At 55.9% G+C, this 22,500-nt stretch overlaps 3 protein-coding genes across 3 annotated transcripts in view; all 3 read right to left on the bottom strand.

Moving 5' to 3' along the window:
- HOXA6 (homeobox A6) overlaps positions 1-362 on the bottom strand; it is a 3,747-nt gene extending 3,385 nt beyond the window's left edge. The window contains exon 1 of the mRNA XM_029925910.1: positions 1-362. This exon is cut by the window's left edge and continues 115 nt beyond it. Coding sequence (XP_029781770.1) covers positions 1-327 — 327 coding nt within the window. The 5' untranslated portion in view covers positions 328-362.
- Positions 363-6,272: 5,910 nt separating this feature from the next.
- Positions 6,273-9,282, bottom strand: HOXA7 (homeobox A7). Its single transcript, XM_029925882.1, has 2 exons — positions 8,790-9,282; positions 6,273-7,820 (listed from the first exon to the last, which is right to left on the bottom strand). The coding sequence occupies exons 1-2, from the start codon at positions 9,166-9,168 to the stop codon at positions 7,489-7,491; spliced, it is 711 nt and encodes a 236-aa protein (XP_029781742.1). The 5' UTR covers positions 9,169-9,282; the 3' UTR covers positions 6,273-7,488.
- A 5,776-nt stretch (positions 9,283-15,058) lies between these two features.
- On the bottom strand, positions 15,059-18,139 carry HOXA9 (homeobox A9). The gene is made up of 2 exons (XM_029956145.1): positions 17,538-18,139; positions 15,059-16,462 (listed from the first exon to the last, which is right to left on the bottom strand). Exons 1-2 carry the CDS (start codon positions 18,112-18,114, stop codon positions 16,224-16,226), a joined length of 816 nt encoding a protein of 271 aa, XP_029812005.1. The 5' UTR covers positions 18,115-18,139; the 3' UTR covers positions 15,059-16,223.
- Positions 18,140-22,500: the final 4,361 nt, after the last annotated feature.

Genomic DNA, 22,500 nt, shown 5'->3' with positions numbered 1-22,500 from the left:
CTGCTCGGGAGAAAAGTGCAGGTAGTCCCCGGGGCCCCTCTGCTTGCCACTGCCCGAGGGCGAGGCGCCACTGAGGTCCTTATCAGAATAGAAACACGAGGCCCCGTACTCGTAGGAAGCCCGGTTGCAGGCCAGGACCGAGTTGGACTGTTGGTAGAAACAAGGTGAGGTGTACGTCTTGTCCGGGAGGCTCGACGCCCCGTACGAGGCCGGGAAGGGCCTCAGCGCGTCATAGCCAGCCGGGTAGAGGGGCAGCTGGCCCAAGAAGGAGTCCTGGCCGCTGGGCAGGCTCCCGGGGAAAGTGGGATTCACAAAATAGGAACTCATTTGCGCGCCCCTCTGCAGGACTGTGATTTGTTGTGTATTAGTACATCTGGCTATAACTATTAGTAGTCATCGAACTGGTTTGTTTCTGGATGGCCGAACGCCAAAAGCGACAGCAGCAAATCGCACCAGCTGACGCGGCGGCGGCCAATGGGAGTGAGCGCTGGAGCCCGCTCCCCGGGGACCGCGGCGACCGAGGCAGCAAAGTTACAAACAGCCCCCAGCCCGCCCGCCCGCCGCCCGCCCGGCAGATTAATGGGCGCGCACAGCCAGCCGGCCCGGCTCTCTTCCCGAACGCCCGCGGCGGGCACGGCCCGGGCAGGGGCGTGCGAATCAGGCCGGGGTCGGGGCACTAGGGTCCGGGCCGCCGCAAAGGCCCCGCCAGGCCCGCTCCTTCCTCCTCCCCCTTCTTGCCTTTTCGGATTTTGCAGGTTTTTCTTTCCAAACAGGAAACCTGACAGCCCCGCGCCGGGAGGGGCGGTGACCACGACGGCTTAGCTCCCGGCCGGCTTGCCCTCCCGGCAGCACCCTGAGCGTGCCCCTCCCTCTGCACTCCCCCGCCGGTGGGTGCGGGTTCCGGGGCTGAAGATGGGGGCTGAGAAACCAGGCCTTCATGCCCAGCTCCTCAACCCCGCGTCTTAGGAATCGGTGCATCCCTTCCCTCTCCCCTTCCCCACCCCGACCAAGGGCCTGGGCCTCGCTGCGGCCTGGAGCCGAAGGCTCACCTCTAGCTGACCAGGACGCAGCCAAACGTCTTCCCCTGCCGGCCCCATCCTCCCACATACAACGCGTCTCCTTGGAGTCCAGACAGGCTCCCCTCCAATGGGTAGCGACCGCCTGGCCTCAAAGCACCCCACAAGCTGTGCGGCCCCATCCCACCTTTGAACCCAGGAACTGAGAGGCCAGAAACCAGTGGTTTCAACAAGAAAGGGACCTACAGAGGAGTGGCTTTGAGACTGAGTTTGGAAGCCTAACTGGAGGACCTGTGCCCCTCACCCAGCCTTTGGGACTCTCCCTCCCAGCACCCAGACTGCTCAGAGCTGAGCCAGATCCAGATGTGGAATCTCTGTCCTCTTTCCGGAGGCATGGCGTCCCAAGGTCCCTGCCCAGCCAGGCGGAGAGGGCAGCTGGGATGTCCCAAGGCTGGGGGATAATTGATGTGCTTGGTTTCCGGGGCGCCTGACAGCCTGCACTTTCCTGGGGTGTACCCTCTCTTCCCTGCCTTTCCTGGGAACTGCTGGGGGCCTGCCAGCCGCAGTTGCCCCTGTACCGGGAGTAGTTGCCTCACCGGCCCCAGAAATCGTCTGCATTGCTTTTGCCATTGTCACAGGCCTGGCCTTTCCCAGACAGGAGGTGAAAAGCATGTCCGGGGCTGCCCTTGCTTGATAGGTGTGCCTTGGAGATAGTTGACTTTTACAGCACATGGATCAATCTCATTTTGTAAAATGTGATATCTTTCCAATGGCATTTTTACAACTGTATTTGTTGGGCTTGTAAAACTCTTGAATTAGCTTTAAAATTCTCAATTCTGTGGAGGCTGAAGAAAGACTATTTATACAATTTGGTTGAATTTCCGGAGGATGTTTCTAAGATATGTAAAACTCTGGTGAATGCAGGCTGATGGGGTCCAGCACTTGGGGGGTGGTGGCAGTGCCCTCCTCGGAATCTGACAACGACTTCCTTAATCTCTTCCTTGCCTTTTGATTTTATTCCCCTCCTACCCTCACTTCCCTCAAAGGGAGAAAACTGGGAAAGGACTGGGCGAAGGGCGGCCTCTGCAGAAGCTAGCGAGCACCCTAGAAAGTGGCTATTGCCCACCCAATGGGGTCTACAGCCAGAAGCCTTCTCCCTGTGCCCCAATCAATCCACGCTGGGAAAGTTTCTCCTTTGCATATATAAAAAGGGCCTGGCAGGAGAAGCTAGAATGTAACATTTCCCTCGAATTTCTTCAGGGAATAAACCCAATAGGTGAAAAGGAAAACTCAAGTCAAAAATTTTAAAGGGAACTATGTTTTTAAGGCTATGTCTAAAGAAAATCATGTTTGAGTTATTTTTTCTTAAACAAGACCATCAGATGACAGAGATGTCAAGCAAATTATTATAATGTAAGAAAAAATAACTGTTGGGAGATGTTGAAAAATGTTTACATTTATAATTTCTGCTTCATACCTCCAGGTCTCATACAGCATATTGGGAGAGATGGCAGTTTACTACATACACTACTATTGTTATTATTTGTTATGGTTTGACTTAGATTCTTGATCTAATAATTGCCCAGACAATGACAGAATTAGATTTCTCAGCTAAGAGCCAAAAACCATTGTGTTCTAGGAAGTGAGAGAGAAAAAATAAATTAAATTGAAATCTCTATGTGTTAGCCAAGGCTGGTACACAGCATGTTGGCAACAGCCCAATTTATTCTCCAACCAGCTTTAGGTGTGTGTGTGTGTGTGTGTGTGTGTGTATATATATAGAGAGAGAGAAGCAGAGCGAGACACACACACACACACTCAGGCAAGAATAGGAGCCCCAGACGCTGGAGGGAGCCTCTCCTGGGATAGTGAGAACGGCTATCAGGACTCTCTCTTCTAGGTCAAAGTCACAGAGAAAGTCTACTTACCTTTCAGTTGCTCTTCAAGGGGGACTGGGTGGTGAGCAGGGCCCCACAGTCTGCCCTCTCTCTGGGCTGCCCACTCGACCTCCACCAGTCTGGAGGGCGGCCTGCCGGTGTGTGGGGGGAGGACCTTGAGGGTCATCCGGGCCGCCTGGATCTGTGGCCCAGGCCAGAGCCCATAGCATACAGGTGCGGCCTCTGCCTGTCACAGGCCCTCGTCTGACGCCAAAGCCCGCTTCCTTGCCATAGCCAATCGTCCTCAGGGCCAGCCAGGCCTGCAGGCCTCTGGATCAGGAATGGTCTCTCCGATTTGAAAATCCCAAAGCTGGGCGCCTTCCCCGAGCCAGCGTGAGCCCCGCGGACGCCTTGGGACGCGCAGTTTGGACAGAAGCAGCCATAACGTGCCAGGCGGCCTATGCAACCAGTCTCCATGGCGCTGGGGGTTGGAGGAGGACCCGAGTCTAGTCCGGCGGCCAGCTCCTATCAGGGGTGGCCAAGGCAGGGGAGGTTCCCGACGGGCCCTGAGAGGCCGCCCCTCAGGTCCTCCTTTGCCCCCTTCTGCTCGGCCTGCTTGGGAATCTCTGAGGGGCCCGCGCAGTAGTCGCGCCAGGCTGCACGACGCGGGGCTGCGGCTGGCGTCGGTCCCGGCGACGGCCACAGCGTGGCAGCAGCGAGCACCCAGCACGGTCGCAATAAATAATCTGCCCGCGGCAGCCGCAGTCAGGCAGCCCGCGGCCCTGCGACGCAGATGCGCAGCTTTATCCGCCCCGAGTGCACCCACAGCGCCGGTGGACGTCCCAAACATCCACAGCCTCTTCTTAATTTTTTAATGCATACCGAGGTATTATGTTAAGGTGAAAAAAACGACAACAACCAGAACCACAGAACAAACAAAAAGAACTCGAGCCCAGAAATCTCAGGATCGTTTCTGGTCGCAGTCCCAGAAAGCTCCTGGGGTAAATCTGGCCGACGCGCACCCAGGCCAAGCCACTGTCTGTGCCACCGCGCCACATCAAGTCAACGCCCACGGTACTCTCCGTGCCTCCCGGGCGGCTTCACAGTCCCCTCCCGGCTCACGGAAAGTGGGGCGCCCAGTCTCCAGCCCGCTGCGCCGAGGTGGGGGGGTGGGAGGTCCCCCTATCGCCCAGACACGGTTTGCGTCCTTCCTTCAACCTTAGCTGCGGGGGGGGGCCCCCTGCCACTCTCAACACCACTACATTCTCTGCACCGAAACTTCCCGCCAAGCAACACCCAGTCAATTAACCCCATCCTCTCCTCCAACGCAGAGTTCCACCCACGCACCCATCCCACTCCCCGCGCTTCAGACACATCTGTCATCGGAAAACCGCGTGAAGGGAAGCAGCAACCAGCAGAGGAACATGGCTGAATTAGTAAGTTTTTGTTTGTTTGTTTGTTTGTTTCCCTCATTCTACCTTTCTCTCCAGAAACCGATTCCCTCCAAAGAGAAGATGCTGTTGTTGACACTAATAAAACGCAGGTCGAATAATTCACTTGGCCCTCACCTCTTCCCACCTCCCCGGGTCAGGAACTGTCTCCAGTTGTTGAGGAATTCAACGGAGCCAACTGGGTCATGAATGGAAAAAAAAAAAATCCGAACTCGAGAGGCTGGCAAGGAACGCGGAGTGCAGGGTCACTTCTTTTTGGGCTCGGCAAGGTCGCTGGGGGAGAGGGGAGAGACCTCAGTGCTCCTGCCCCCATGCCAGGGCGCTGTGCCACTGAAAGGAGGCTGGCATTCACAGCCGTGGTGAGCAAGGGAGAGGAGAGAGGGAGCATGTGTGTGTGCGCGCGCGCACATGTGATGGGGGGGGCAAGTGTGAACGGTAAGTGTGGGTGAGTGTGAGTATGCCCCTCTTCAAAGCCGCCCTAGTGCCCTCTCCCACCGACCCCGGCGCCGGCTGCCGTCTCACCACCTTTGCCCGTGTCTCCCCCACTTGTCTCACCTTCAGATGGCGGCTCCCAGAAGCTTCTGCCCCTCTGACAGCTGTCGCTTGGTCAGCCGGGGAGACGAATTGTCCTCCTTCCTGGTGCCAGAGGACGCAGGAAATTAGCCAGGTTGCGAGTTGCGAAGCGGCCGCCGCGGCGCCGGGAACTGGACGCGCCCCACCTCCGGCGGGAGCGGCCGGGCCGGGCCGGGCCGGGGCCTCGTCTCGCTCGCCATCGCCGGACAAAGCGCAGCCAAGCCCGGCTGGAAGGCAGAGCTCCGAAGCAGGCAGGACGGAGCGGAGCAAAAGAATGCGGCTCTATTCTCGCAAGGGAAATTATAAAAAAGTTCATGTTCACGGTTCCCATCCACATGACCGACAGCGGCCAATGGAAGGGCCGAACAACTCATAAAGTTGTATTGCAAAGTTGTAAATTTTCATAAACAACAACGGATTTATGACCCTTTCCCCATCACTAAGAGGAGGCAGCTCTTACACCGGCGCCATCTTACCACCGAGGCCGCCCCGACTTGGGGCCGCAGATTTTACAAATCCAGTTGGGCCGGGTTTTATTAAAAGAGCAATAAGAAGCGGGCCCAACCTAGGCAGGAGGCTGGAGTCGAGGTCTTCGCCTGCTGAGCTCAGGCTGTTCTGCGCTGTCCCCATCGACTTTCGCCCCTGACGCAGACCCTCATCCTTCCCCGCACCCCGGACGCCCCCGCCAAGGCTCCGCAGGCTGGGTCTTCGGGCCCCTGCGGTTCCGATCCCCCTCAGTTGCAGTGCTGTGCCTGGGAGCCCTTGCTCTGCCTGAATGCAGGGTGGGAGGGGGGCTGCGTCAAAGGGCCTGAATCCCACCTCCTAGCATGGGGCTGGGTTCATGGAAAATTAAGGATCATTGGCAGGGTAATACCCCTTTCCAAGTCCACCCCACAGCCTTAGAAGAAAGGGTAGATTTTGCATTCGCTCACGGAATGTATAGGTTTTCAGGGAGATTCATAGACTATAACGTATCAACCAAAGATTCCGTTTTCTAGAGATCTGGATGACGTTCGCGCCCACACACGAAACCAAGAAAAAAAATTCCGGAGAAATGCACGTGTACAATTATAGACACACACTCAATTATGGACACAGAAATACATAAAATTATGGATTCCTGTAGTAATACACACATACCTAAAAATACACATACAAAATAGGTACACACATACCTATACAAATCCACATAAAAAGGGACCTGACACACATATACACCAATACATGGACACTCGGCACTGGGACGCTATTCATCCTCCCACTTTTGCTTTCCCAAAGTCCCAAAGACTAGGGCTTGCTCTCTCCAGCCATGCTCTCCTCTCTTTCCCAGGTTCCCCTAGATAAAGCAGTCCACGTTTCTTTGTCACCAAGCATCTTTATTTTTCTGTTACATAAAACACGGTTAGCTGGGCAAGACAGGAAGCATGCCTTCCCATTCCTGGAACCCCAACCTAGAGCCTAAGGAACAAGAGAGGACGCAGGACAACACAAGAGATGAAGGGCATTGAGAAGGGCATTGGCCTTCCCCACCAGCTATAAAGTTAGCTCAAGACAACACACCATGCTACAAAGTCACCCCATTAACACATCCTTCCCAAGTCAAGACATTGCCTTACAAATGACCTCCAAGACTATATAAATGACAACAAAAAATCTTGTTCAAATATACAATATTTGCTATTGTAGGAAAAGTCAGGGTGTACATATTCAACATGGCTGGACAGTAGGACATAGGGGCCCGGGGAGGTGCAGGAGGCTGGGAGCTTCTCTGCAGTCCTACTAAGCAGAAGCAAACCCAGAGGTCTGCAGCTAGCTTGGGAATGCTCCCCTCCTAGGGAGTAAAGGGCCTGAACTTGGGGTGCCCAGGCCAGAGATGGAGGGATCATAGGTTGCAGCACTTAGAATGCTTTGGAATAAATATATTATTTTTCAATTTAAATAGAGGCCAATACCCTGGTCCCCAGACCCCAGTGCCTTCTCAATGCAGCCTTAGGGACCCCAAAGGCTGCTGGGCAGAAGCAAGAGGGGGCCTGGCGGGGGCGAAGGGGCCGGCACTAGGTAGCAGGCAAGCCAGTGAGCACAAAATAGGTAGTTTGGGGCGAGTAGGTAGTACTGAGAAAATCAGGTCCTTGCCGGTATGGGGGAGGTGCTGGGTGTCTGCCAGTGTTGGGACACATCTGGGCTTCCTAAGAGTGGAGGCCTACTGGGGCTGGGCCCATAGGTAGTTTGGGGTTGCCTCTAGCCGAGGCCTGTGCTAGGTAGTATTTTAGCCGTGCCAGCGAAGAACTGGTCGGCCTGGGGGTAGGGAGAGTGCCTGCTGGGGGTCCTTGGGGCAGAGGGATCCCCAAGGGGACCCAAGCTAAGCAGCTGCTTAGTCCAGAAAAGGTGGGAGCTGGAGTGGGCAATGGGGTAGATGGGTGCAGGTTGGGGACTGTTTTTTGTTTTTGTTTGTTTTTGTTTTTGTTTTTTTACGTTTTCTTTTTATTTTTTCCACTTTTGTAAATAAATTCAGAGAGTCTCTAAAGACGCTTTCCCGACTGTCTGGTGCAGCCAGGGCCCCTACTCGGCCCCTCATTCCTCTTCCTCATCGTCTTCCTCTTCGTCGTCTTCCTCTTCATCGTCGGCCTTGTCCGTGGCGGCGGCGGTGGCTGCGGCAGCGGCGGCGGCGGCGGGCACTGCGCCCTCGGGGGCTGCGGCGGCCGGACCCTCATCTTTATGCTCTTTCTTCCACTTCATGCGGCGGTTCTGGAACCAGATCTTGATCTGGCGCTCGGTGAGGCAGAGCGCGTGGGCGATCTCGATGCGGCGGCGCCGCGTCAGGTAGCGGTTGAAGTGGAACTCCTTCTCCAGCTCCAGCGTCTGGTAGCGAGTGTAGGTCTGGCGGCCCCGCTTCCTGTCGGGCCCTGGGAGCAGACATGTGGACACATGGACATACGGACAGTTGAGACAACAGAGACACAGGACAGTGCACCAGGCAGGCCACTGTCCCAGAGCCTGCACCTTTCTCCCAGCGCTCGCCCGGGCGCGAGTCCCCCTCCGCCCGCGCCCCGGACCGGAGCTGGGGGAGGAGCGGGAGTGTTAGCGGAAGACCCCAACTGCGGTGCCAGACCCGCAGGCAGCTCCGTGAGGAGGGAAGGCACAGAATCCCAACTTTACAATCGCCCTTTCCAGCCGGCTAGGCTTCCACAATGTCCTGCCTCCCCCTGACAAAGGGAAATTGTAAATATAGAGTGTGGGCAAGTGGGAGACGCTGCGCTTTTGCCATTCAAAGGCGAGCGGGACCGCTTTACCACCCCCCCCGCCCCTTGCTAGGCAAGTGGGTGACCCTCGGGCGGTCCGCACTCCAGGGTCGCCTTTCCTCCCCCAGAAGACTGCGCCCCCCATCCCCGGAACTTCCTAGGGCACTTCGACCCCCTGTCCCCGCTCTGGTTTCTCACCCCTCCTTTAAATGGCCCCTGGCACAAGGGCGTAAGAGGGGCCCAGATGAAGGGTTTGGCTCTTCCAGCTTTTGAGAAAGAAAAGCAAGGCTGAAAGGAAAAGGAGGAGGGAGGGAGAGGAGAAAGGGAGAGATAGAGAGAATAGCGAGCAAAATGTTAAAATTCCAAGGCAAATGGAGTTAAATAAATTTACGAGGATCGAACCCATTAATTGGGTCATAAAAAGTTTTATGAGTCTCATTTACATACAATGCTACGGGCTCTCCACGCTATGGCGCCTCGACTCTAATTAAAACCAGAAAGGCAGCGCCGCCAGGAGTCACGGGGCCGCCGGCTCCCAGCCGCCTCTCTCGGCGCTCGGCGCTCCCCAGCCCTGCGCTCCCTTCCGCCTGTCCGTCCGCCCACCTACCCGGCCCGCCTAGCCGCTGCGCCTACCTGAAGACCGCATCCAGGGGTAGATACGGAAATTGGCCTCGGCCGGGCCGTGCAGCGCGCCTTCGTCCGCCTTGTCGCAAGCGCCTTTGGCGAGGTCACTGCAGAGACCAGGGATGTTTTGGTCGTAGGAGGCGCAGGGCAGGTTGCCGTAGGCGTCGGCGCCCAGGCCGTAGCCGGACGCGAAGGGGCTCTGATAGAGGGGGCTGTTGACATTGTACAAGCCCGGTACAGTCGAAGCGAAGGCGCCGGCGCCGGCCCCGTAGCCGCTTCTCTGCGAGTTGGGAGCAAAGGAGCAAGAAGTCGGCTCGGCATTTTGGAACAGAGAAGCCCCCGCCGTATATTTGCTAAAAAGCGCGTTCACATAATACGAAGAACTCATAATTTTGACCTGTGATTTGTTGTCCGGCAGCTTTCAGTGTCGGTTTTACGAGGTAGCGTGATATATGATAACATTACACCCCCAGATTTACACCAAACCCCATTTTCTTTTGGACGGAGCTCGCCGCAGCACGTGACCGCCCACATGACCGCCTCCGCCAATCTCAGCAGCCCTCACAGGTGGTCTCGCTCCGCGGGGCCAGCGGCAGCCTAGAATGGAAGGGGAAGAGGCTCAAATATGTGGTCAACGAATCTGCCCGCGGCTGGCCTGCCTGGCGCGTCCCGCGGGAAAGGGACCCCGAGCCTCCGCGCGAGCGCTCAGTCCTCCACAACCTGGACGCCTGGTCTGCAGAGGCCGCGCGGGGTCGGCCCACACAGCCTCCTTTTTTTTGCCTATGACTGAACTCCGGACCATGCCTTCAGGCCCTCACTACCCCTGTCCTGTCCGCTGACCCAACCTAGGGAGGGTCCTATGCAGTGCGCACCCGCCCGCCCTAGGGCAGCCCCTGGGCAGGTCTCAGCTCTGGGCAAATCGGCTCTTTGCCCGCGTCCCCCCACCGGCCCCCCACGCCCAGGTCCCCTGGGCGATAGGCCGATTTCGACTCTGATCCAGATGAGGCTGGAGCAGCGTCGCTTCCAGCTGCAGTGAGAATGCCACCGCAAACTGGAACCATGTGGTTCGAATAAAAGTCAACGTCTCCCAGCTTCCTTTCCTTAATCGGCGGCACACTGTTTATCTGCCCTAAAGGAAGCAGTGAAATATTTATCTATTAATGAGCCTCATTTGCCAACAGATTTATTAACATGAGGACCCCCTCCCTCCTCTTGGACACCCGCTGTCCTGGCAGAGTATGAGCAGTCGCTTCTGGGCACCTTGCTGGTCTCTGGCAGCCTAAGAAATAGTTGGTCACTCTTTTGTCCTCCTGCAACCTCTGGTTCCTGCTGGCTCAAGGGGAACCGGGACTCTTTCCCCAGAATTGGAGGAACCTCAAGCCCCACATCTTTCCAGGTACCCTCGGGCTGGTACTGTTTCGAAGATGTCACCAGGGCCACCCGTGGGCCTCTGCCAGCTCCTCAAGGGCTTGAATGCCTGGGAACAAGCAATACGTAACTTTAGAGCCAGTTTGGAGAGGAGAGAAGGGGTCCAGGTGCCTGGGGACTTAAGTCCACTATGGATCTCCTTTTCTTTCTGAGACCACCAAAACAAATAAGAGGACCCCTCTAGAATGGTCACCCAGCTGTGGCCGCTTCACATTTCCAAGACTGGCTCACACAGAGAGCAGAGCACACAAGAGTCTCCCTCCCTCCCATCGACCCCCAACGCATGGAGCTTACCTTTCCTAGCCTCCAACCCCTACGTAGGGTTGGACCCGCCGACGTCCCTGCCGCCCGCTGTTCGGTGGAGTGTGGTGGGGCAAACCCTTCTAAATGCCTCATAAACTGCTCGGGCCTTGCTGGAAGCCCAGCCGTCAGGTCAGTATGCCTTTTACTGCTCAGCTCGATTGCACACCATAAACCCGACCTCACAATGGAATTGCCCCGGAAATTCTCCTCTAAATTATAGAGTTTGGTTCCTTGTGTACAAAGCACTTCCCATCACTTACAGAGAGTCCAGGCCGCCCCCAGTTCACTGCACCCTCTCAGGGGGTCCCAGGGGCACAAAAGGCAACAAGAGGGTCCAGACCCGGATGCAGCGGAGCCCCAGCTCCTGCCAATGGACTGCCCAGGGGAGTGGGTGGGGAGACAGGGGCTGTCCCGGCAGGTGGGCGCATGCTGGTTTCCCCTGGGGATACAGGGGCTGGAGGAGGCAGGGGTAATATCCGGGGATGCCCTTTTTGAAGCATCAGGATGATAGCGTGTCTCGATTGGGGAATGGAGGATGTAACATGGGAAGGGAAGAAACACCAAATATTCCAAATAGCATCGCTTTCTGGCAGGAAATAAAAACGTAAGAAAGTTAAAGGAAGATGAAGCAAGCAAGAAAACTAGAAGATCAAAGAGGCGGAATTAGACAGCTTTAGACCAATAAATTGTTCCCCGAGTGACACAGAGCAAGATGCAAAGAGAAAGACCCGGCCCCACCGCCGCCGTCTGTCTAGACTCCGGCGGCTGGATCGGCAGACAGCGATGGCGTTTAGAGTGAAACCTGCCCTGAAGTGAAATGACCCAGACCAAGTGGGGAGAGATTTCAGGGAGCGTGGGGAGGAGCGCCATCCCAGCCAAGAGGGCTGGAAGCCCACGCCACAGGCTCATCCCTGCCTAGGTGTTGTCCGGCGCAGGTCCAAACGGTCCTGGCAGGACGTGCTGCCCCTCTGCTTGGGCCAAGGAGAATCCAGACACTGCAGGCAAGGCCTTGGCCTTCCTGGGCCCAAGTCAGCCAACTGGGCCGAGTCCCACGTGTGCCGAGTTTTTTCTTTCGTTTCTGGACTTCTCTCTCTCTCCCCCTGCCTTTGGGGCAGGGTTTTAAAACGAAAAGGCCAAAGTCAGGCTTTTAGTAAGCACCTCTTAATTGCGTGTTCCCGAGCCGTTGGTTTCCTACTTCTTTGGCTGAAAAGACACAAAGGCACTAGGTTATATGTGATCATATTGACAGAAATACTCGTTGACTCCTGCCCTGGAGCAGGAACGTGTAGGTGGGTTTCTAATCAGCCGCGCTGTCTTTACAAAAAGGCATTTTTCCCCCTCACAGCTCTCCTGGAGCTGGTATCCTTCCTACCAGACAGAATGTATTTCTCTTTCTTCTTGTTGCCAAATAGTCCTCAATGTTTAAATCCAGCTAAGAATGTAAGGCCAGCCCTGAGGTTGCAAAGGGAGCCTCTCTCTCTCGGGTCTGGTGTTTGGCGACTTGCCTCTCTGAATGTTTCCACCCGCGGCCCTCGCCTGAGATGCTCATCGGTTCTTCATCCACTAAGCAATCCCCAGTCCCGGCCGGGGACAAATCTATTCCCGACCAGTGCAAACGAGCTGGGGCTGAAGCGGGGTTTTGTTTGCACGGCTAACAAGGAAGCACTTCCCAGGCAGCCGAGCAGGAGAGCCGCCTGCCAGCCGCCGGCTGGCCAAGGGCAAGAAAGGCCCGGCGTGGCAGACCCTGAGGCCTCTGAGATCTCGCCCGCCAGGCACCTACCTGGGGCCTCCGTACTCGGTGGAGAGAAGCCGCCGGCACCGATCTGCTCCTTCGCCATTTATTTGTAGTTACATAAATCGAGCTTTGTATTTGCAGCTTGGATACATGACCACGGGCGGCTCTCGGGGAAGCTATAAAACCCTCCTTACCATCGCATGCTGTGAAATATTGTGTATTATATGAGGAAATATAACGCGGGCGTGTGTCTGCAATACAAACGTGTGTATATAAATGGAGGAAAAGGGAGCAGAGGGAGGAAGAGAGAGGAGAGAGAGAAACGCTTGGGAGATCTGTCAGCCAAAATCCCGTCCCCAGTTTTACAGCGTGTGCAGCGCGGAGATGCAGGTTGTAAACATTTTGTGGGCTTGGCGGAGACTGTTACAACCCAAATAAATACACCGCGTGTCGTGTTCACAGGGCTCCGGGGGTGCTTCGAAGTGTTCTCTGTTTGCTTTGCGTGTTCCCTCTGAAACCGTTCTGCACCAGGGGCTGATCCTCGCACCCGCACTTGTGGCCGCCTCCCGGAAGGTTCCGGGGCGTGTTCCCCGCCCAGGGTCCGGGATAGGCTGGGCCTAGATTGGGGTCCCCTCCCTCCTCGTCTCCTGAGCAGGGGAAACCAGAGAAGCCCAAGCAGCTCCACAAGAAAATCCGGTGGCGAAAGAAAGCGAGGGCAGCTTTCGCGACGTGAGCTCCCATTCTGGAGCTAGGATATGTTATTAGAATTATTTTAAATATCGCATTTATTTTAGAACAATCAAAACAGCTCCTGGTATGCTTGCTCTCAGGGATTCCCCATCCCACGCAACTCAGCCAGGAAACCCACACTAGAAAGTCACCAACAGTGTCGTTTCCCCCCAATATTCAGCCGCCTAATTTTATTGTCACTTCTGCAAGGCGGCCGGGTCCTGGAATCCTGGCTCTCCTGCGGGTGCTGGCTCACAGGGCTTTGTATCGGGGCGCAGCGTTTGGGGGCCTCCCCAGCCGCCTCAGGGCCGTTGGCCAAGGTAGGCGCCCTCTGCACACTCTCCGGGGGGGTCACCGAGTCCGGGGACGGTAGGCCTTAGTCCTTATGTCTGTCCGCTGGTCAGCTGGGTTCTCCGAGCGTTGCACTGCCCCAAGGCATGTCCAGGCTGGGGACGTTGACCCTAGAACCACCCCCGCGCCTGGAGTGACAGCCTGGCAGCCGCGGGACCGCTGCGACCACGCAGCGATAGGCCTCCGGAATCCGGGAAAGGAACAGGGGCGGGAACGGTGCAGGTCCGGCGAGCCCCACCGCTTGCTTGTTTCCCAGCGAGGTTTCCCACCCGGCGTAAGCAGCACAGAAAATATACGACCGTAGTTCATTCAAATCTAGGGCTCCCATTCGAGAAAGGCAAGCGTCAAGTCGACATCTTAGGAACTTCCCAGGGTCGCGGCGGCGGGAGATGGCGGCACGGGCGCCTCTTGCGTGGAGCCATACTGCCATCTGCTGGCGGAATCTGGGCACTGCAGCCCCAGCAGCGCGGCCTGAACTTCGTCAGCCTGCGCCGCGGGCCGGTCACCCCATCCCGAAGCTGGGCGAGGGCCCTGTCCCTGGGGAGCGTCCGTGGAGCCCGGAATCTACGCTGCCGAGAGGGCAGTGCCCATAAAAGAGCTGTTTCCGCAGCCGCTTTATCGGCTGCAGACAGAGCAAACAAATGAAAGGGCTTTGGTGGAAAATCTTAATTGGGGCTGGACAGTTGTAAACTCATTAAGGGCCGAATTCCAGACAGTTCGCAGACCCGGCCTTTATGGCACACCCTTAACTGCCCATTCTTTGAAGTTCCTTCTGTCTGCAACAACAGAGGGCGTCCCAACCTGGCGGCGCGGTGGGGGTGGGGGGTGAGGGGAAGCCTCATCCCCCGGCGCCCTGGTTCCCCCTAAATTCGTCAAAACACGGATAACTTTCCAGAAGTCTCGGGGTGGTGGGGGTAGGGCGGGGAGAACACGAAAAGAAAAGGGGGGAGACTAGGCTGAACCCTCTGGCCACATCTATAGGGCGCTTGGGCCTCCGAAGTTGTAGCCATTGCCCCCGCAGCCCTTTACACCCCATAAACGGTAACAGCCCTCATTTTCTTTTATGGCGCTTCAGGCTTGTCGGCTGCCTAGGCCCTGCTTCTGTCAGGACTGTGTTCGGAGGGGAGCGCGGTACAAGGCCCAGAACCCCCCGGGCCAGCTTGATGGGACGCGGAGGTGCGGGGGCACAAGCCTTTGGTCCCCTGAGAGCTCCCAAATGCATGTCCCGGCGGCCGCGTCGGGGCAGTCGGGCTCCTGTTTCCCTGCTCGGAGACGCCTCAGGAGGCAGGCCCTTCAGCTCCCGGTCCTGCTCTTCCATTCCCCTCCGTGCCAGAGGAAGGCCCCGGGAGTCTCAGTGGACCGCGGCTGGGAAAGTTTCTGGGGCGCCCGGAGGAAAGAGTGACCTTTCGCTGCTAAGGGACAATGATACCTGAGACTGCAGCCCAGCTCCTCAGAGGCCTCGGGGCCTCCCAACAAACGGGACAGGTCAGAACCGGGAGCTGGGCCTCGCTTCTCCTTGTTTCCCAGCCTACCTCCATTGCTCTCGCCGCCGCCGCCTCCGGGCAGCCAGCCCCATTGGGCGCGCAGCCCGGCAGGTTCCGGCTCCAAAAGCCCGCCAGAGATAAAACTGGGGTTCTGTCCTCCTCCACCCCCAGTTCGGCCCGGCCCCACCCAGAGACTCTACCCAGGCTCCCCCGTCCCAGAGAAGAAGGTGCAAAGAGCTGACCCGCAATACATAGAAAAGAATCAATATATTTTATTTGGCAAAAAGTTAAATATCTCAACACAACAATTTGGTCAGAAGGCCTTGAGGTAACTATTGCAAAATATACAGTGTATGTTCAGCCCGATGGAGACCCCAGGTTCATCAAGGATACAAATCTACAGTACCCCAATGGCGGTTTCATAGTGTATAATTTATTATCAATAAAATTAACTCCATTACAATAAGCATTCATTTCCCCCCAATTAAAATTAAATGTAAACCATAGGTAGTAACCTTCTGCACATATGTATAGCTCCGAATTTCCTCCATGTTCATTCGGTGCAAAAACAATATTCAAGCTTGTCTGATTAATTTTTCTTTAATATGTGGATTATATATACAATGGATAAGACAGGTATATAGAGCTGTAGAGACTAAAATGCCCACGTTTCAAAAGAGGAGAAAATCCATGAATATGCATCCTGGAGAACAGGTTTTTTTCTTTCTTTTAAAATTTTATTTCACTGGGAAATCCTCACAGCTAGCTTACAATCAAAGGTTAACAGCCTAGTTATACAGAAGACATATTCAACTACAAGAGCTATACTCTATGCAACCGTTTTTCTCCCTCATTCAACAACCTGAGTTGAAATTGAATTTTCTAGCTTTCACAATCACTACCGGTGCGTCACCCAGCACAGAAGTTTGAGTCACAAAACATAATTACCACAATAAAACACAGTGTTCAAGTATCTGGGCAGATCACTCCGCCGCACAAAGAGCAAGTTAAATTAACTACACAGACTAAAAACTACACAGCTCGCCGTCAACAGTTGTGCATTACAAAAAGGTAGTTTTTTTTGTTTGTTTGTCTGAAGTCAGGAACAGGTAGATTTTTAAAAATATATATACAAGCTAGCACACACAGCCATCAGCACTAATGTACCCCACCTTTGTTTTTTTCATGTTATAGAAAATGGAAAGCTTACAATACCTCCTCCATCAAAGCGGCGGGGCAGGCCGAGGAGCCAGCCAGCCAGCGCAGGGGGAGATGAGGCCTGGAGTTTAGAGCCGCGTCGTGCGGAGGGGCTGGTGGAGGCTGGGGTGGAATGGGGGTGGGAGTAGGGGACGGGCGGTCCTTTCTCTTTCTCTCTAGCTCGCGCTCTCTTTTCTAAATGAACTCCAGTCGAAATCACTCGTCTTTTGCTCGGTCCTTGTTGATTTTCTTCATTTTCATCCTGCGGTTCTGGAACCAGATCTTGACCTGCCTCTCGGTGAGGTTGAGCAGTCGGGCCACCTCGTACCTGCGGTCCCTGGTGAGGTACATGTTGAACAGAAACTCTTTCTCCAGTTCCAGCGTTTGGTGTTTTGTGTAGGGACAGCGCTTCTTGCGCGTCGAGCGTGCGTGGAGCCAGTTGGCGGCCGGGTTGCCTGTGAGGGAGAGAGACAGGGAGATTTAGGAGGAGAAGCACCTACCCCCACCCCTCCGCTGGGGGCCAGGTAACCTCCTAGGGTCTCCCGCCAAAGTGCGGGGCGCTGCCGAATTGGCTAGGGAAGGCTGCCGGACCTCGGACACAATGGAACGGTGGCAGACAGACAGAGGAACGGTCACTTACAACTGCACGCAGTAAAACCTCAGCTTCCCCCTCCCTTCAGAGGCCCTCTTTTCTCCTCCTCTGTCCTCCTGTCCTTTACCTCTCCTTCTTCCCACCCTCTGCGCTTCAAGCAAAGAGTGATTTTTGGAAATAGATCTTCTTCTTGCCAGGCAGGGGGAAACCACGCTGCCCTGTGTTTGTCCAGCATTAATATTCTCTTCTCCCTCTCGCTAACACACACGCGCGCGCTCTATCTCTATTCTCCCTTCTTCACCTTTCCTTCTACTTTCCCCACTCCTTCTTTGGCCTCCCTAGAAGGCCGTGGGAGCTGGGAAGCCGGCATGGCGTCCCTAAGCGCCCCAGGGGCGTTGATCACTTCTCCACTTTATTTGAATAATCTGGCATGGGGACACTCGTCGCCCGGTCGCCTACAGCCTCCTTTTGGACAGGATTTACGCCGCCACTGGCTGAAGGCAAGAAGTGGAAGGAATCGGCCGTCTTCTCCAGTGTCTAGGCTGCAGTTGCTGCCGCCGCTCAAGGACATCTAGCCGCACAAAAGATTCTCTCTGCCGAGCTGCTTTCGAAGAACGGCCCAAAGTATTGCTGTCCTGGTACCGGGCAGCCAGGAAGAGGGGCGGCTGGTCTTGGCTGGGTCGGCAGCGCCCGCCCCGCCCCCTCTCTCGGCGGCTGCCGCCTCCCCTCCCCCCCTGAACCCGGCGAACAGCTTGTCACTGCTCTCTGGACTTGGGGCCCCCATCCGAGGCATCCCAGACAGCAACTTCTGGTTCGCAGCCCCTGCTCAAGAGGCTCCCAGCGCAGGCGAAGGCAGGCTCAAGAGAAAGCTGAAGGGCTGGCAGATCCTGGTGGCCGGCGTGGAGGCGGCGGCCGGTCTGAAGGGAGGAGACACTTACTGGGATCGATGGGGGGCTTGTCTCCGCCGCTCTCATTCTCAGCATTGTTTTCGGAGAAGGCGCCTTCACTGGGCTGTTTTTCTCTATCAACTGGAGGAGAACCACAAGCATAGTCAGTCAGGGACAAAGTGTGAGTGTCAAGCGTGGGACAGTCACCCCTTCTGGCGGACAGTGGTTCAGGTTTAATGCCATAAGGCCGGCTGGAGGGCAAGCCCGCGAAGGAGAGCGCGCCGGGCGTGGGCTCCAGCCAGGAGCGCATGTACCTGCCGTCCGGCGCCGCCGCCGCCACGGGCGCCTGGGGGTGCACGTAGGGGTGGTGGTGGTGGTGATACACTGCAGCGGGCACCGCGTTGGCGCCCGCCGCGTGCACCGGGTTCCACGAGGCGCCGAACACCGCCGCCTTGGACTGGAAGCTGCACGGGCTGAAGTCGGGGTGCTCCGCCAGCGCGGTGGCCTGCCGGGGAGGCTGACCCAGGGCCCCCGGCGCGTAGCGGCCCGCGCCCAACTCGTCCGCAGCGTCGGCGCCCAGCAGGAACGAGTCCACGTAGTAGTTGCCCAGGGCCCCGGTGGTAGCCATCGCTGTGCCCCGCGCCTGGCCGGTCGGCCCGACCCACGGAAATTATGAAACTGCAGATTTCATGTAACAACTTGGTGGCACCAGGGGGGGGGAAGTACAGTCACCTAATAAGTTGCCGGCGCCCGCGCCCCCATTGGCCGCGCGCGTCACGTGTCCGCCCGGCAGAACAATAACGCGTAAATCACTCCGCACGCTATTAATGGCCCGGTGTTTTGCAGTCATAATTTTTATAGCAAAAGCCATATGTTTTTATGCAAAGGGATCGCGGCGCTCTACGATCGGGTTTGTTTTAATTGTGGCCAACGAAGATTAAAAGATCAAATCTGGCCTTGCCTCTGTACTCTCCTCCCCTCCCACCGCCACCACCAGACACACACTCCTTAAGCGGACTATTTTATATCACAATTAATCACGCCATCAGCAAAGCGCGGGTCCCGCGTGCGAGTGAGGCCAGTGGAGCCCCTCACATAAAATTAGACAATAATTGAAGCCATAAAAAAAGCAGCCAAATCGCATTCTCGCTCTACTGTATTTAAATCTATATTTATGATATTTCATAAGGAGTTATTGTTTCAGAAGCCACACAGGCTGGTGGGAAGTTGGGAACGACCAACAGATTCGTTTGCTCCGCCGTGGCTCCCTGTAAAAATTTACGAGGACTTGGAACGGTTAAATTAGACTGTTGTGTTTGGTTGGCGAGCTCCCTGTAAATAATTCCTGCAGTCCCCGGAGATGCGAGTTTACCCCGGCCGGCCGCGAAAAGTCAAATTCAACACAGTATCCGTCCCAACTGAGCCACCGCCGCCCCTGCAGGGGCGCGCTAGGCAGGGTCAGGCCTCTGAGGGGGCACCGTCTATTGTGCGGCCCTGAAATCTGCCCGATTGGATCTCAGAGCTCTCAGGCAGCTCCCAATTTCGCCGCTGCGCCTCCAGCGAGCGCCCCACCGAGGAGCGACCAGCTGTCCCTGAGGCGAAGGGCTGGAGGGCCTGGCTGTGCCTCGGGGTTCGCTCCCAACCCCGCGCCCCCCTGCCCTGCTTGATGTCAGCCGGGAATCGCGATCCCCAGGCAGGCGCAGCGGGCGCCCCAACACTGTGCCCCGACCTCTCAGGCCCTCACGCTGAGCATTTCAGGCTTTGTCGCACTCGCCAAACCCGAGCTGCGGAAAAAACACGAGGGAGCCTCAGTGGAAGGAGAGATCGGCTTTTGAGAAGGTAGTGCCGCCGATGAGACCGCACGGCTTCAGTAGCTGGGAGGCCCGCAGCAGAGCGACTGGCTCGGGGCGCAGTATGAATTCTTCCGGGCTCCTTCCTTCCTTCCTTCCTTCCTTCCTTGATTCTTTTCCTCCCTCCCTTCCTTCCTTCCCCCTTCCTTCCTCCCTCCTTCCCTTCCTTCCTTCCTTCCATGCTTCCTTCCATGCTTCCTTCCTTCCTTCCATCCTGGACACTGCCCAGGTTCCCCCCTCGGTTTCCACCAGGCCAGACGACTCTGCAGAATTACAAGGCCCAAAGCTAGGAAGGCGATCGCAGCTCAAGTCCAGGGCTGGAAATTAAAACGGGGAGGGGCACGGGGCATTGACTTTAATCCCATCCTTTAGCTTGGCCAAATTGAGGACGGTACTTCTCACTCCTGAGAGTCTTTAAGGGGTAAGTTAAAAGGCTTCAGCCTCTGTTGGTTAGAAGAAAATACCCACCCCCAAATTCGAACGGAAAGCAGCGACTCCTAAAAATGGGGTAATTAAATTCACGTGTGAACACTGTGTCTGCATGAGTGTGTTTCTCATTAGCCCACTTCCCTGGCAGCGAGGCCTGGCGGTGAGGGCGCTTCCATCTCCTTTTCTGCCTTCATTTCCCCAACAGTTCCAGTAATCCTCCCCCAGACCCTGACACATTACTGTCCCTGAAGAGGACCCTCAAATGCCAGGCTCTACCCCAGGGCAAGGCTGCAAAGCCAGGCGAAGATCAACTGTGTGCCCCTTCATCGGCCCGAGCCGGAAGAGGGAAGTGGCGGACACAGTGAACTCCGACGTGGCTGGTCCTAGTGAGTGGCCTCAGCCTCCTTCCCGCTAATATTTTCCTTTCCCTGTAAATTCCTCAGCGTTATCCCCACCCCCACCGCAGACTGGTGTATCCCAAATATCAGGCAGTATGCGGTGCCTCTGAGATTTTCACTAATAAATATTAATCCTGAAAGGAAAAACCTAGCTCCTAATTGTAATTGTCTGCGAACAGGCTGGACTTGCCTTGTTGTTTTTTGACTTTTTGTGCCCAGAGAAGACATAAATTATTATTAGCATTTTTAAAATAAAAAGGCCATTCCTTTAAATGGCTTTAGCCCCCAGAATAGCAGTTACTACATAATTAGTAGGCGCTGAGTGTTATGCAGTGCTTCCTTGTGCCTAGAAGGGGGAAAAAATTACCAAAAAAAAAAAAAGCCACCCACCAACACCCTAATATTATCCTTCTTCAGCCCAGAGATTTGGGGAGAAAATATTCAGGCTTTTGAGTCAGCTTTTATTTTGGAAATCAAAGGGACCGCACGTGCATTAAAAAAAAATGAGTATAATTACAAACCGTCTCTTTTCGGCTGCGAGTTCTAAAACCTTAGCCTCCAAAACCAACCCAATACTCTGGGCAGGAAAATGGCACAGAGGAGTTGAGGGGAAAGCGGTATGCCGGCCTTTCAGATAACAGGACCGCAGGCAGAGCGGTGGAAACAGCTCCCCTCCCGCAGCTGGAGCGGGGAAGGGAAGCGCCGCTGGTGGGCATGACTCTGAAGGCGTGTGTGTGTGTGTGTGTGTGTGTGTGTGTGTGTGTGTGTGTGTGAGTGTGTGTGAGTGTGTGTGAGAGAGAGATTCGGGGGCAGGGAGGGATGAAAGTTGTTTTCAGTTCGGAAAAGAATGTTTCAACTGGCTTCCAGTGGTGGACTACAACTTGGAAAAAGGGGCTCAAGTTTGTATTACAATGGTTCTGGAATTTAGGATTTCTTTCCGCTATTATTTGAAACAGACTGGAGCTGGAAGGGTCCCTTTCTCCAGCACCCTTCCGCACAAGGATGCTATATCTAACAGACTCCGAACCTGATAGAAGCTACAGGCAAACAAGCAACCAACCTTTGCCCAACCGGGGTTCCCTTACCTAGACTAAAGCCTGGGCTGGGATCTGCAGGCCCAGGAGAGCAGAGGAAGCTTCCAGGCAGAATTCCCTGCGTAGCCAGGCTCCACAGAGCTTGGCTGGGCCTCAGCACAGGTCCCAACCTCAGGTGCCCAGTTAGGGTGGGGAGGGCCTCCTTGCCCTCGGTGTGGGCGCAGAGAAACGCCGAGAATGCCCTCTAATCGGATCTCTTAGGCTGTGGTTGCCAATCCCCGCAGTAAGAACAAGGCCGCCGCCATCCGGTCGTGATCATAACCGAGGCCTTGTCTTGCAGCGGCACACCAGGCCCAGATCCACAGCCCTGGACAGCTGTCCCCACGCCAGCCCTTCCTTGGTAGAATTCCGACCACAACTTGAGCGCGCAGAGAAAAATAAGACCCCCACCGCAGACTCTCCCCAAGCCAGTCCTGGGTCCCTCCCAAAGAAAGAGATAGGGTGGAGAGGTGGTAAAAATAGAAAACTGGGCACAGAGAAACTGAAGATGAAAGAAAAATAAAGGGAAGGAAAGAAAGGAAAGTATAAAACAAAAAAGCAAAAAGAGGAAGGAAGCGGGGAAGAAAAGAAGGAAGAAAGGAGTCAAAGGCGACTCCTGGGAGCCTAGGGCCGCTTACAGAAAGAAGGGTAAGTGACAAGGCCAGGATCCCAGCCCCTTTCCACCCCGTCCCTCCTAGTTTGGCCTGAGTCTCTGTCAAAGGGCTCTTTCCTGATCTTTCTTTATCCTGGATTGGGACGGGTAGTATCCCAACCTTGTAGGATCCCTCGCCAGGCACAGGCCTGGAGTGGGGGAAGGCCCAGGATGGAAGCGTGCGCCCCTGACCTTGAATGGCTCCGGGCCCAGAATTCCTACCACGCCCCTGGCGTCAGCTGAGGAGCAGCTAACCTGACCATACCTGCTCTGGGCCAGGTGGGCATGGGGTGGGAGGTGAAGCCAGCAGCCTGGCAAAGCGCTGAGAAAGAGGCAGGGACGAGGCTCCTGCACGGGGGAAAAGCCGAGGTTGCCACTGCAGGCCTGGCACGACCAGGGCCTGGATGCCCCGCCCGGCCCGGCCCGGCCCGGCCCCCGCGCGCACAGGTACCTGGAGACGATTTCAACTGAAGTAATGAAGGCAGTGTCGTGCTGTCGAGAGAAAGGTGGATCCCAACAACAGGAAACTACCTAAATCACCGACCAGTTCTGGTGCTGCCCGCGCGGGGCTGCCTCGCCCGCCGCCGCCGCCGCCACTGCCGCCGCCGCCGC

This window comes from Suricata suricatta, chromosome 2, assembly GCF_006229205.1.
Source record: "Suricata suricatta isolate VVHF042 chromosome 2, meerkat_22Aug2017_6uvM2_HiC, whole genome shotgun sequence".
NCBI lineage: Eukaryota > Metazoa > Chordata > Mammalia > Carnivora > Herpestidae > Suricata > Suricata suricatta.
The sequence above is the reverse complement of the archived record's forward strand: the minus strand, read 5'-3'. Positions and strand labels throughout refer to the sequence as shown.